Source organism: Prionailurus viverrinus, chromosome B4, assembly GCF_022837055.1.
Source record: "Prionailurus viverrinus isolate Anna chromosome B4, UM_Priviv_1.0, whole genome shotgun sequence".
Classification (NCBI taxonomy): Eukaryota; Metazoa; Chordata; class Mammalia; order Carnivora; family Felidae; genus Prionailurus; species Prionailurus viverrinus.
In genome coordinates this window covers 12,966,057-12,979,319 of record NC_062567.1, presented here as the reverse complement: position 1 = coordinate 12,979,319, position 13,263 = coordinate 12,966,057, and the positions used below count along the sequence as shown (strand labels likewise).

The 13,263-nt window shown below is 47.5% G+C and overlaps 1 protein-coding gene across 1 annotated transcript; it reads right to left on the bottom strand.

Moving 5' to 3' along the window:
• Positions 1–5,193: 5,193 nt before the first annotated feature.
• On the bottom strand, positions 5,194–12,877 carry VIM (vimentin). The gene is made up of 9 exons (XM_047867862.1): positions 12,155–12,877; positions 11,420–11,480; positions 8,994–9,089; positions 8,735–8,896; positions 8,077–8,202; positions 7,383–7,603; positions 6,872–6,915; positions 6,406–6,491; positions 5,194–5,561 (listed from the first exon to the last, which is right to left on the bottom strand). The coding sequence occupies exons 1-9, from the start codon at positions 12,715–12,717 to the stop codon at positions 5,520–5,522; spliced, it is 1,401 nt and encodes a 466-aa protein (XP_047723818.1). The 5' UTR covers positions 12,718–12,877; the 3' UTR covers positions 5,194–5,519.
• Between the last annotated feature and the right edge of the window lie 386 nt (positions 12,878–13,263).

Here is a 13,263-nt window from a genome sequence, read left to right as displayed (position 1 = left end):
GTTGTTGGCCATCTCAGAAGCTGCATTTATTTAGGACAAGACACCAAGAAGCCTACCAGAGACAGTAGGAGGGAAGCTAAAAAAAATGAGCAGAGAGTTCAGTGCTGGAGAAGTGTAGGCTAGAGTTTAAGCTCTGCCAAGGTGGGAAGGCTTTCATAAACACAGTTTATGGCAAAGTTGAGTCTCAGAAATGTCCCCCACACTAGGGCTGAGAGATACACTTGAGAGGTAAGCAACAGTATTAAGATAATGGAGTTAAAATACACCAGCCCTCACAAAGGCTAAGATTAACCCTTCCCAGGATCAAGGTGATCCACTGATACTCTGTTTGTCTGTACAAAGAAAACTTTTCTTCCTCTTTAGAGGATGCGCATGCTGTCCAGAGCCTGAACGAGTATTCATTAAAGATTTTCAGCATCCAGTTAAAAAATTATGAGGCATCCTAAGGACAGCACCAAATAATCACAAACCAAAAGAGAAAACAAACAATATGAACAAAGTCACATGTGATTCACATGTGATTCATGTCTTGGCATTAGCAGACAAGGACAAAAAAATATCTATAACTATAATTCATATAACCAAGAAGGTAAAGGAGAAGACCGGAAATTTTTCATATGCTGAAGAGACAAGGCCCACACTGCGCTATGACCAGTATCAGGATTAGGATCCCCAGTCTGAACTCTGAGGACAGAACTTGCCCCTTCTCCATGCTGACTCCAGCTGAAGAGAACTAAATTGAACAGAAGTGCAGAAATGCACTTCTCACCGTTCTGGAGGTTGGGAAGTCCAAGATCAGGTGCCAGCAGATCCAGTGTCTGGTGAGAGCCTTCTTCCTGGTTTGCAGAAAGCAACCTCACACAGTACCTCACAGAGCAGAAAGCAGAGGAGAGGGAAAGCATGTCCTCTGGTGTCTTGTCTCAAGGGCACTCATCCCATTCATGAGGCCTCTACCTCATTAATTACCTCCCCAAATTAATTAATTAACTGATTGCCTCCCCCAGGCCCCACCTCCTAATGCCACCACACTGGGGTTTAGAATTTCAACATATGCAATTTGGGGGCACACCGGTCTTCAGTCAATAGCACGGTTCTTCTTCGCTGCACTGATAGGCTATGTATGAACTCAGTAAAGAGGCTGACTTTGTGGTTGTACAGCCAGTGCCCAACACAGTGCCCGATACACCCAGGAGAGTTGAACTTTCCAAGAGAATGTAGCTTTATACTGGTCTGGGACTGTGGAAAATCTTCCGAGGAAAGCCTACAAAATGGTTCTGTTGCCTCTTCCACAGCTGTGGCTTTCCACAGTTCCCTGTTCACTTCCTACAGTGCCCTTAAAGAAGTGCTTGCCTTACACGATAGCTGTTTGTAGAAAGTCTCCGAAGGATTTGCCTCACACCGCTCTCCTCCTAGAGAGGGGATTTGAAAAGGTGAAGAAGTTGAATAGTCCCAGACGGCCACAAATCTGTCATCAGTGTGTTAGCCATCGGTGACTTCGGAAGCTTAGGGCCTTTTGAAAATCTCTCTCACAGGCTTTATTTTGAAGACAGAGGAGGAGAATGTTCTCCAAATGTTTAACTGGGACCCTGTTATGGGCTGAATTGTGTCTCCTCCCCGGGAGGCTCCCCTCCCCCATAGTTCCATAGTCGTACGTTGAAGTTCGAACCCCAGTATGGTGGTACCTTAGCATGTGACCGTATTTGGAGATGGGGTCTTTAAAGAAGTAATGAAGGTAACATGTGGTCATATGGGTGGTCCCTAATCCAATGTGACTTGTCTCCTTGTAAGAAGAGGTTAGTTAAGGAGAGCCACCTCGGAATAAGCCAACCTTGCCAACACCTTGATCCTGGAGCTCCAGCCTCCAGAACTGGGAGACGATGAATGTCAGTGGTTTAAGGCCCACCCCCCTCCAGTTGGTAGCATTTTGTTATGGCAGCCATCACAGCTGAAAACAGACCCTTTTCTTTTTAGCTGAAGCCTGGCAGCCTGCAGAGAAAGCCCTCTTGCAGGCATAGTGTTTGGTTTTTTCCTCGCTTTCTTCGGGAAAACAGGAGGGGAAGCTGGTGTTCTCCATGCCTCCCTTCCCCCATCACCAGGCAACACTCACGTGTCACCACAGCCCAGTGAGGTTTCCTGGTCCCAGTGCTTTGTCAGAGGCTCGTCCCCGGAAGCTGTATCCTCCATTAGGCACCTTGCAACTAAATCAAACATTTTTCTCATTCCCCGCCATCTCTTCCATCAGTCACGACTGTGAGACAACTTAGCAGGACTCAGTTATCACCTGATTTCTGTGGGGTTCCCAGCACCCCTCCTCCCAGGTAAATTTCCCAGCCCTCACTTCATGTTACTGTTTCCTTCACCCCGCCCCCTCCTTTTTTTTTTTTTTATCTCTGTTAATCTCGGATTAATGTTAAATATAAAAGAACCAAGCATTAATCTTTGTTTCACTATAGGTGGTGAGAACATAGGTTCTTTTTATTAGTTTTTCAAAGTGGAAGATAAGGAAAATGCTAGAAGTATAATTAAAGATAAAAATAAAAAAGGCTTAAATAGATTTGAATTCCTATGAGGTGGGCCCCTACGAGGCTTTTCATTAGAGGCTAATTTCTGACAGTCCCAGATAAGGGACACTGGCTCATCTTTGCCATTTTGGGGAGGTGATGTGAGAAAGAGCTGGAAGGGATTTTGAAGGCTGGGGAGCCCATGAGTCTCAAAGCAGAAGGGCGGAACTCCCTGTGACCCTGGTTCCTTTCCTCCCGGGGACAAAAACCATAGCTTGACTTTTTTTTTTAAATAATAATAAAAGGTCACATGTTTGAAGAAGACCAACATGGGGCTTATGTCTTCCCTGGATGACCCTCCTGAGCCAGAGGTGGAGGAGAAATGACAGAGGAGGCATGAAAAATAGGGTTAGGAGGCTGGGGGCATGGTGGTAGGAATGGCTAACGGACAGGAAACAAAACCAAGAGTCCAATAGCAAAAACCTCTCAGGGCCCGAAGTCTTGGATGTTTGCTGTGTTAACACGGATTGCACCATTCGACACACCAGTTGTGCATATATAGGGGTTGGGGGAGGGGCAGACATGCTCAAGGATTCTCAGGGTAAACACCCTTTTCTGTAAGATTTACTGAATGAGGGGCGCCTGGGTGGCTCAGTCGGTTAAGCGTCCGACTTCGGCTCAGGTCATGATCTCGCGGTCCGTGAGTTCGAGCCCCACGTCGGGCTCTGGGCTGACAGCTCGGAGCCTGGAGCCTGTTTCAGATTCTGTGTCTCCCTCTCTCTCTGCCCCTCCCCTGTTCGTGCTCTGTCTCTCTCTGTCTCAAAAGTAAATAAACGTTAAAAAAAAATAAAAATAAATAAAAAGATTTACTGAATGAATACAGTTAGGAGTCTGAATAGGGCAGTCTTCATAAATAATGTTTAAACAACAAGACCATGGGGCAAACTGGGATGTAGAGTCACCCCAGCTGGGGGTCATCTCCCCAGCCAATCCTTTCTTCACTTGTGCGCGGCCCCCACAACAAAAGCGATGTCAATCGCAGCCAGTGTTACTCAGCACACAATGTCTGGCACTGAGGCGGGCTTTGCATGCACTACCTACTATTCCCCTTGGCAACTCAAGAGAGGTAGAGGCGAATGCCTGCACGTTACAGCAAACGCCCACCACATCGTTCCTGGAGGAGAGGGGATCATATTATAGAGAAAATCCGGGAGGTTGAGAAGTACAGGGTTTTACCCAAAGGAATTCCCCCCAGAACACACACACTACCAACCATTACGACTCCTTTGCCTCCAGGCAATACCCTCTGTCCCCTATTAAAAAAATTTTTTTTGGTGATGTTTTATTTATTTTTGAGAGAGTGCAAGTGGGGGAGGGGCAGAGAGGGAGACAGAGGATCCAAAGCGGGCTCTGCGCTGTCAGCAGTGAGCCCGATGTGGGGCTTGAACTCACAAACCATGAGATCATGACCTAAGCCGAAGTCGGACGCTCAACTGACGGAGCCACCCAGGTGCCTCCCCGCCCCCAATTTAAGTTTATTTATTTGAAGAAAGAGAGAGTGTGGACAGGGGAGGGGAAGAGAGGGAGGAAGTGAGAGAATCCCAAGCGGGCTCCGTTCTGTCAGTGCAGAGCCCCACATGGGGCTTGATCCCACAAACATGAGATCACAACCTGAGCCGCAATCAAGAGTTGGATGCTTAACCGAGCGAGCCACCCAGGTGCTCCAACCCTCTGTGTCCTGTTTTATCTCAACTCTACCCCTCTATCCATCCCCTGGGTCCTGAATCTTCTCCCGACTGTACCATTTATTCTCACTGTTCCAGGTTTTGCAAGCTCATTACGCTTAGCATCACTTTACCTTGTGATTCGCAAGTATTAAACCCCTCAGCTAGAAGGTAGGGATTTTCCCTTATTTTCTGTCTGCAAACACCAAAGTCTTTAAAAATATCTATTGATAGAGGTGCCTGGATGGCTCAGTCGGTCAAGTATCCGACTTCAGCCCAGGTCACGATCTCGTGGTTTGTGAGTTCTAGCCTCGCGTCAGGCTCTTGTGCTGACAGCTCAGACCCTGGAGCCCGCTTTGAATTCTGCGTCTCCCTCTCTCTGCCCCTTCCCAACTCACGCTCTCTCAAAAATAAACATTTAAAAAGTACACTTATAGATATCATATATATATAGTTAGACACAGAAATGCAAGTGTCATTCGCTGAAACTTGATGGACCTGTCCCTTCCTGCCTCTTGCTAACAGAGATGCACCCGACGCACTGCCATTGCCATATATTCTAACTCCCATGGGGGAGTCCGAGCTTCCCATATGCTGCATTCCCCCAGAAGTTTTCATTCAGCCTAAGTCTTTGGGTTTAGAAAGTCTGTTTGCTAGAATGAAATCACACCTGGACATGGACCCTGCTGAACTCATCTTGTGAAAAGACCTGTCATTTTCGTATAAGTTATTTTATGATAGATCGTCTATTTAAGTTCAAATAATGTAACTGAAAAGAAGTGAAGTCTACCTGTAAATGACTCAGTTAAGAACTATACCTCAAGCATAGATAAGTTGGATTTATCAAGTTAGCCTAGATTTTTGTGACAAATGAACCAGTAGGACTATAAAGTATTTGACTAACACATATATCCTCGTAAACTTTGGAGAACTGTGGAGATATTATCAAATAAGTTAACACAGCCAAAGAGTTTTCCAAAGATTTATTGAAGCAGAAACAAGTTGGTCAGACACTTGTTGGAAAAAAGCAGTTTTAATGGTATTCAAAAATACTTTTTAAAAAGTATCCTAGCACAAGTTTTCTTCGTAAACTAGATTATGTTTGTAAACTTTTCTCTAAATCTTTTAAGAGTGTTGGTTCTTAAGAACTAAAGGTTATTCCTATTCCAAATCTATCTTGCGCTCCTGAAAAACTGCAGAAAGGCACTTGAAAGCTGTTTCTTTAAGATATGGATTTCTTTTTTTTTTTTTATTCTTGCTGGTAATATATTGCTGCACCGAGTCTGTGCAATCTTCACTCAAGGTCATCGTGATGCTGAGAAGTTTCATTGATAACCTGCAAAAAAATTCAAATTCAAATCAAATACGGTACTACATGCTAAAGATTCAGCTACCCCATTGAGCATGACAAAAATCCCTACGAAATAGAATTTATTGTGCAAACAGGCAGGTCATGTTGATTATACACAAGAAGGGTCCCAGCTAGAAGGGACAGATGCGTACATAAGCTGCTCTTCACCTACAAGCAGATTAAGTATCCAATGGAATGTTAGGGTTTAAGAAAAGAAAACTGAACTATGTTTCTGAAGGATGCTGTGATCATCCTATGCAGCAAAGTTTAAAAGCAATGAAGGCATTCTAATTGTACAGAACGTACACTTGAAGTTTATGGGCAAGGGAAGATTCCACGAAGGTTACAATAGATTTCGGCCATTTCTTTCTTGGCATAGGGAACGAACAAGAAACGAAGTGATCGTAGGGCATGTCCCTGCACTACGTCAAAGGACACAGGAGCGTTGAGGAGGCAGTCAGAAGGGAAGGCCATATGTCCAGTATCAAAACATTCCTGGGATTGAGGTTCTAATGAAGGAGCTCATGAAGCGAGTCTAGAAAGTAAAGGAAAGAGGCTGTGCTCCCATTTTAAATTAAGGACCATAGAAAGAAATCCTTTATTTTGGACTATAGGTAGATTGCGATCTCACCTCCACATTGAGGAACCAAATAATTAGTTGGCTGGGGGTCATGCCAGGAGAAGAGGCCTATTCTCTTTTGAGGGGTCACGGGTGAAACGGAACCCCCCCCCCCAATTAACCAGGTGTATATGAGATACAGACTTAGTGATTCACAGGGCTATCAATGCCGGCCTGAGATGATGCTGATTTTGAGTGAAAGATACCAACCTGTCCATCTCTGGTTTCGACCGTCTTAATCAGAAGTGTTCTTTTTGAGTGAGTGTCAACCAGAGGAAGTGAATCCAGATTGGTTTCTGAATAAAGAAAAAAGCCCCAAATGAGGAAAAAGGACATTTGAAAAAAACAAGTAACTGGCCAAAGAATTATGACTGTGGTTCATAATTGCTCAAAGTGCTGCTCCCAAAAGAATTCTAGAGACTTAATACCCGTTTGAAAGCCCAGCATCAAGATGGACTATTTCAGTTACACCCCAAAGGAAGAAGTCAATGTGGTTTAAATTTAACTGGAAGCACAGACTGTAAGCCAGTACTTGGATCTAAAAACTATGGACATTTTACAGGATTTTAATTTGTATGGCATTTCCAAGTATCATTTAACAAATGAGTGCTTTATCATGAACAGACTGGTTACAAAGCTGCTAAAATTTTTCAAAAAAGGGCAATCACATGCTTACCCCTCAGGTTCAGGGAAGAAAAGTTGGGAAGAGGCAGAGCAATCCTATAAAAAGATAAAAACAGTAAAATTTTTGGAAAACAGCTCAAACAATAAGGCACGAATTCATTCCCTTCTTGTTTTCATCAAAGGAGACAACGTATTCCTGTAGTTCATGGTGTGAGGGATTTGCTTCAAACATATTTACCTATGAGTGGCCTCATTAGTACGTTTACAATCTTTTACCCCAAGTATCTTCTCCACAGGGGCGTGAACTGGAGGCATCACAGAGTGGGAAGAGCGTTGGCGCTCAGAGAGTTAAGAGTTCAAATCCCAGCTCTGCCCCTGACTAACTCTAACTAGGGCAAGTTACTAAACCTCCTGACCGAAGGTTCCGTATCTGTAAAAAGTGGTCAGTAGCTACCTTGAAGATATGTTCCCAAGATGAAATGAGGTGAGGAATGTCAAATGAGTGACAGAATACCTAATACACGGTGGCTATTAATTCAGGCACACAAACCCTCGTGCCATACCTGCTCTCCTCGCCTTCCAGCAGCTTCCTGTAGGTGGCGATCTCAATGTCAAGAGCCATCTTAACATTCAGCAGGTCTTGGTATTCGCGAAGGTGACGAGCCATTTCCTCCTTCATGTTCTGAATCTCATCCTGCAGGCGGCCAATAGTGTCTTGGTAGTTAGCAGCTTCGACGGCAAAGTTCTCTTCCATTTCACGCATCTGGCGTTCCAGAGACTCGTTCTGCAGGGGGGGGAAGAAAGGCTCAAGTATTAGAACGATAAGGCCCGTGTAAGCTCAAATCTTCAGACCCCAAAGTGCTTTTTTGAACCCGTCCTGACAACTCATGGTCTTTGGATTAAAAAAATCACTTTTTCTTCATTTGAAGTTTTGTTCAGATATCGCCATTAGCTCGGTCCATGTGGATGGTGCAGACTGGTTATGTTCCCTCTTTTTTATTTTTTATTTTTTTTTTCAACGTTTTTTATTTATTTTTGGGACAGAGAGAAACAGAGCATGAACGGGGGAGGGGCAGAGAGAGAGGGAGACACAGCATCGGAAACAGGCTCCAGGCTCCGAGCCATCAGCCCAGAGCCTGACGCGGGGCTGGGAACTCATGGACCGCGAGATCGTGACCTGGCTGAAGTCGGACGCTTAACCGACTGCGCCACCCAGGCGCCCCTATGTTCCCTCTTTTACGGGGGTCTGATACTCACAGTCCCTTTGAGGGCATCCACTTCGCAGGTGAGGGACTGGACCTGTCTCCGGTACTCATTTGATTCCTGCTTCGCCTGGCGCAGGGCATCATTGTTCCGGTTAGCAGCCTCAGAGAGGTCAGCAAACTGTCAAAAAACAAATAAAAAATGTAGACCCCCCCAAGCGACTTGGTTTCCAATCCTCTAAGATTCTACCTTCCCCAGAAAAACGACAGATCTTAAAGATGGTGACCAAACAAATAAACGACACGTAATCCAAACCACGCTCCGTATTTTTAACTTCAAATCTCCTTGTCTCTCAGAATACGTCTGCATTTCTGTTCTGAAAAGCAGAGGGGGAGCGATGGAATGCCGACACTGATATGTTCAAGTAGAGACGTGATCTACTGCCCTCGTTCAAGGGTGGAGGTCAAGGGCATGGTGTTGGGAGTTACTTTGATGTAGGGTTAAGAAGGAGGGGTGGAAAAGAGAAGGCGTGAGTGATGGGGAGGCTGCAGCAACAAATTAAACTTGAACAAGAAGTTCAAGAAGTTTGAAGACGTTCAAGCCAGCTTTCTGACTGGAGCTAATGGGTATGTATAGGAATCACAGACGGGTGCAAGCATTTTCAGAGCAAAACGCTCTTCTTTTGTTCTAGCCACACGGACTAGCGTCCTACCTTGGACTTGTACCATTCTTCAGCCTCCTGAAGGTTCTTGGCAGCCACGCTTTCATATTGCTGGCGCACATCCCGCAGGGCAGCGGTGAGGTCAGGCTTGGAAACATCCACGTCGATTTGGACGTGCTGGTCCTGGATCTGAGCCTGTAGCTCCTGGATTTCCTGAAGAAAGAACAGAAAGGAGGTCGGTCGAGCCACATCTGGGGACAACTTCACCCACGTTCACCCACATTTGCCCACAAAAAGGGGCTCCACTTGCCTCATCATGTAGTTTCTTCAAAAAGGCAATCTCTTCCTGCAAGGATTCCACTTTGCGCTCAAGGTCAAGACGTGCCAAAGAAGCGTTGTCAACATCCTGGTTGGAAAAGAGAAGAGACGGGCATTGGGGGGCTGCTGAAGCCCAAGGCCTATCTCATGGATTCATTTTAAATCAATCACATGAGCTTAGTCTCTTCACTGTGAAGAGATTGTTGACAGATTTTATGACTTTTGCATTAGGTCCGTAAGTCACCCAGTACTATAACATACTCTACTTTCTTTGTTTCGTTAACTAATTTGAATTGTGACCCACTGTGTTGTGTTCTAGGTGGCCGATAAGCAATTTGGATGCAGATAAATGTTAAACTGAACAGGGCAAACCGTACTTCATCGGTCATTAAAATCCACGTGACAGCATTTTTAAGACTTCTTTTTTTATCATGTTGCGAGATAACGTGACGATCATAGGGTTGGCCAGATCTCACTTCATTATACCTGAGAGTACGCAGAACAGAAATTTGTGCTTTGAAAGTGTCAGTGGATCCATGAGCTCTATTTTTTCTCGACTCAAACTTCTGAACCTTATCCTTAGAATTCAAAGCGAGTGTGTAGTCATCTGGCATTCAGGTTACAGGCTAGATTTATACTCCAACTCAAGACGTACACTGGCAAAGATTCAGTTCAGGCACGTAAGGAAACGAAATGTAAATTCTGGACTGTATTTTCTCTGCTTCCTCTCGTAGCACATCCTACAAGGGTGTGTCCATCCCTTCCGCTGAGCACGGTGTAAGTTCTGTTACTAGGTTTGTTTCAGAATGACTGCTCAAAATGCATGTAATGAAACTATGTGAAAAATTCTTGCCGCTCTGGCTCTCTTCTGTTTCCACCACTTGTAACCTGCTACGTCCCAAAGATTTTATGTCCCCTCGAGGAAATGTCACGAGAATCTTTACACCTCTTATTTTGTAAGCAACTGTACTCAGTGTATGGTTTATAGCATTACAGTCTTCAAAGACACCTCTATCACCTTCATGGAAACGTGAATGAGGAATGAGTGATAACAAAAAAGAAAAAAAAACAGGCTTGGGCAAAATTCATTTTTGCTTGTTAAGCCCTAAAAGAGATGCAAAAGATAATTTACTGCCCTCTATAAAAAAGTTCAACGGGGGACATTCTACTTCATTGAGGAGACTATGAGGGATTTTACCTAATCCCTAAACAGGAGATCTTTCCTAATAATATTGTTTCATATTAACTCACTGCTCTGCAGAAAACGTTATAGATATGATGATCATAAATGCTCGGTTACTAAAATGAAGCACACACTGCAGTGTTTAACTTAATCTGGTAAGTGTATTTCTGCTTCAAAATGTTATTCTAGACTATTCCTCGGAGAGCTTTTATAGCCATGCCAGTAAGTGTTCAGGGGAAGAAAACTATGCTGGCAGCTCTTCCGGCTTTCGAATTCTAATTTCAAGCTAAAAATCCTTTAAGTCTATCTAACTTTGGAGCAAAAAGTCCTTTACTGAAAATCCGTTCTTCAGCCTTAGGTTCTTGTGGAGGATGTGCTAAAGAATTTAAGAAACCAAATCAAGAAAGGCCTTTCAAAATGTGAATTATGATTGTAGCTTTAAGAATATACTTCACAAGTCTGGGCCAGAGATTAGATAACGGATGTTAGCAAATACTTGTGTCCGACCAGGACTGTGCTTACATCATTACATATTCAATAAGAATGCAGCCTGTTGCAAAGCTTCTCTGGGAACACAAAGACTCCTATTATTTCTGTCCTGAGCCACCACACTTGCCAGAATGTCTGTATCTACATTCCATAGTGAAGCCCGTAGAAACCATTAATACCTTTCAGCCCAGAGGACAGATGGCTCCTTTTCACCCTTATTAGATCACAAAATAGTTGTGCCTGGGGATAGTTCCATATAACTTTAAAGCCGCCATGGAACTTGCACAGAAGAAAAGACACTTGCTGGCTTCCATCCAGTGAAACTAAGTTTCTTGTCCCCCTGTACATTTACATTTTAAAGTACAGGGCATAACTGTGCTTTCTGGTGGCCTTGTAAAAGTTAGCCAACTTGACTTTAGCAAACCTTTATCTACATCAAACTGTAACTGTTCAGAATCTGAATGTCAATGTGTTTCAAAAACAAAACGGAAAAAAAATTTTTTTTTGAAAAAAAAACGTCGAAACAAAGTAAAAATTTCTTTATGTCCTAAGGAAAGGCTTCACCCCATTCAAGGGTTTTTATTCGGACAATTTCCGATCTGCGGTCTTTCTGCCGCTAGGGGGCTTTGCGCACAGAAGTGAAGTTTTGCGCTCTCTAGACTTGGGTTGAGTAACTTTTGAGAATTGCCCGTGGGTTGATGGGGCGGGGTCCGGTGGCTGTGCAAGTGGGAACAGAATCTACAAACCTGTCTGAAAGATTGCAGGGTGCTCTCGGCTTCCTCTCTCTGAAGCATCTCCTCCTGCAACCTGAAACAGTCGCGCATTAACCAAAAGGGAACTGGGACCCCGCCAGGGGTGGGGCGGCCACACCCAACCACCACGTCGCGGCGCCGCGAGACGAGAGCCGCTGCGCCACCTCTGCGGGCAGCCGGCGACTGCGGCTTTTAGGACTGCCGCCCTCCGCAAGTTTTGGCGGGACCTCGGCCCGCAGTGTGCAAAAGCAATCACGGCCGCCAACCTGCACGCGAACGCCCCCACCCCGCCTCCGAGGAACCTCTGCAATCCCTTTGTCTCGCAGCCTCCACACCCCTCCCCTCTTCCCTTCTCCCGCCCCATGATGGCCGCACGCCAGAAGGGGCCAGGAAACTTTCTAAAAGTTTGGGGGAGATCGCGCTCGTTGCTTTTAAGGGCCTTCGGCTACAAAGTGGTAGTTTTAAGAAATCTGTAACCTGAAGCAGGGTGTTCTTGGGCAATGAGTGGGGGGGGGGAGGGGAGAGGAAATGCGAACTGCAAGGTCTGGGTGCAGGGCGGGGCTGCGCCGCCGAAGCCACCGCCCCGCTCACCCGCTGTCCCCCAGACAGCCACCGCCCGAGCCACATCCCCAAGGGCGTGGCGGCTTCTCGCGGGGGGCCCCGTACCCCCCTCCCTCCCCCGTACCCCCCTCCCTCCCTCCCGCAGCCCCGAGGTGGGCGCCGCCTTACTTCTCCCGGAGCCGCATGATGTCCTCGGCCAGGTTGTCGCGCTCCACCTCGACGCGGGCCTTGTCGTTGGTGAGCTGGTCCACCTGCCGGCGCAGCTCCCGCATCTCCTCCTCGTAGAGGTCCCCCAGGCGCGACTTGCCCTGGCCCTTGAGCTGCTCGAGCTCGGCCAGCAGGATCTTGTTCTGCTGCTCCAGGAAGCGCACCTTGTCGATGTAGTTGGCGAAGCGGTCGTTCAGCTCCTGCAGCTCCACCTTCTCGTTGGTGCGGGTGTTCTTGAACTCGGTGTTGATGGCATCGGCCAGCGAGAAGTCCACCGAGTCCTGCAGCAGACGCACACCGGGCACACTGCTCCGCAGGCGCACCGCCGAGGAGCGCGTGGCGTACGGGCCGCCCGGGGACGAGGCGTAGAGGCTGCGGCTGGTGCTGGGGCGCAACGCGCTGCCCAGGCTGTAGGTGCGGGTGGACGTGGTCACGTAGCTCCGGCTGGAGCTCGGCCGGCTCCCGGTGCCGGGGCCGCCGAACATCCTGCGGTAGGAGGACGAGGACACAGACCTGGTGGACATGGCTGAGACGGTGGCGGTGGGCTGGGCGGCTGCGGCGGCGCGGACTGGCTCGGGGAGGACAGGCGAGCGAGGGCGCGGTGGGTGTGGGCGGTGGGAGCGCTGCTGCGTCTCTGGCGCGGGGGATCCCGAAGCGAGAGTGGCAGAGGACCGGACCGGGCCGAGGGCGCAGTTTTTATAACCCGGTTAGGAAAGAGGGTCCCCTCCCACTGCCATCCCAGCCGCGGAGAGCGCCAGCCAATGGGGACCCGACGAGATGCGGGAAGGGTGGGCGGGGGTTGGGGCGGGGGCGCCCTCGAGCCTTCCTCTCCGCCCCTCTGCAGCCCGGGACTGGGCACCTTCCCGTTACTTTTTGGGTGGGCTGGGACTTTCGGGGGCTTTCCTGATGTTGGCCTGAGCTCTGCTCCCAGTGGGTGCTGAAAAAGGCGGGGTCGCGCGGTGGTAGGGAACCCTGCCCGGGACCGGACCGGAGGGGTCCCCAGGCACTGGGCCAAAGAGGCCTGGGAGGAGGCGGGCGGGTGGGAGGGGCGCTCCGCTGCAGGCCAGTGT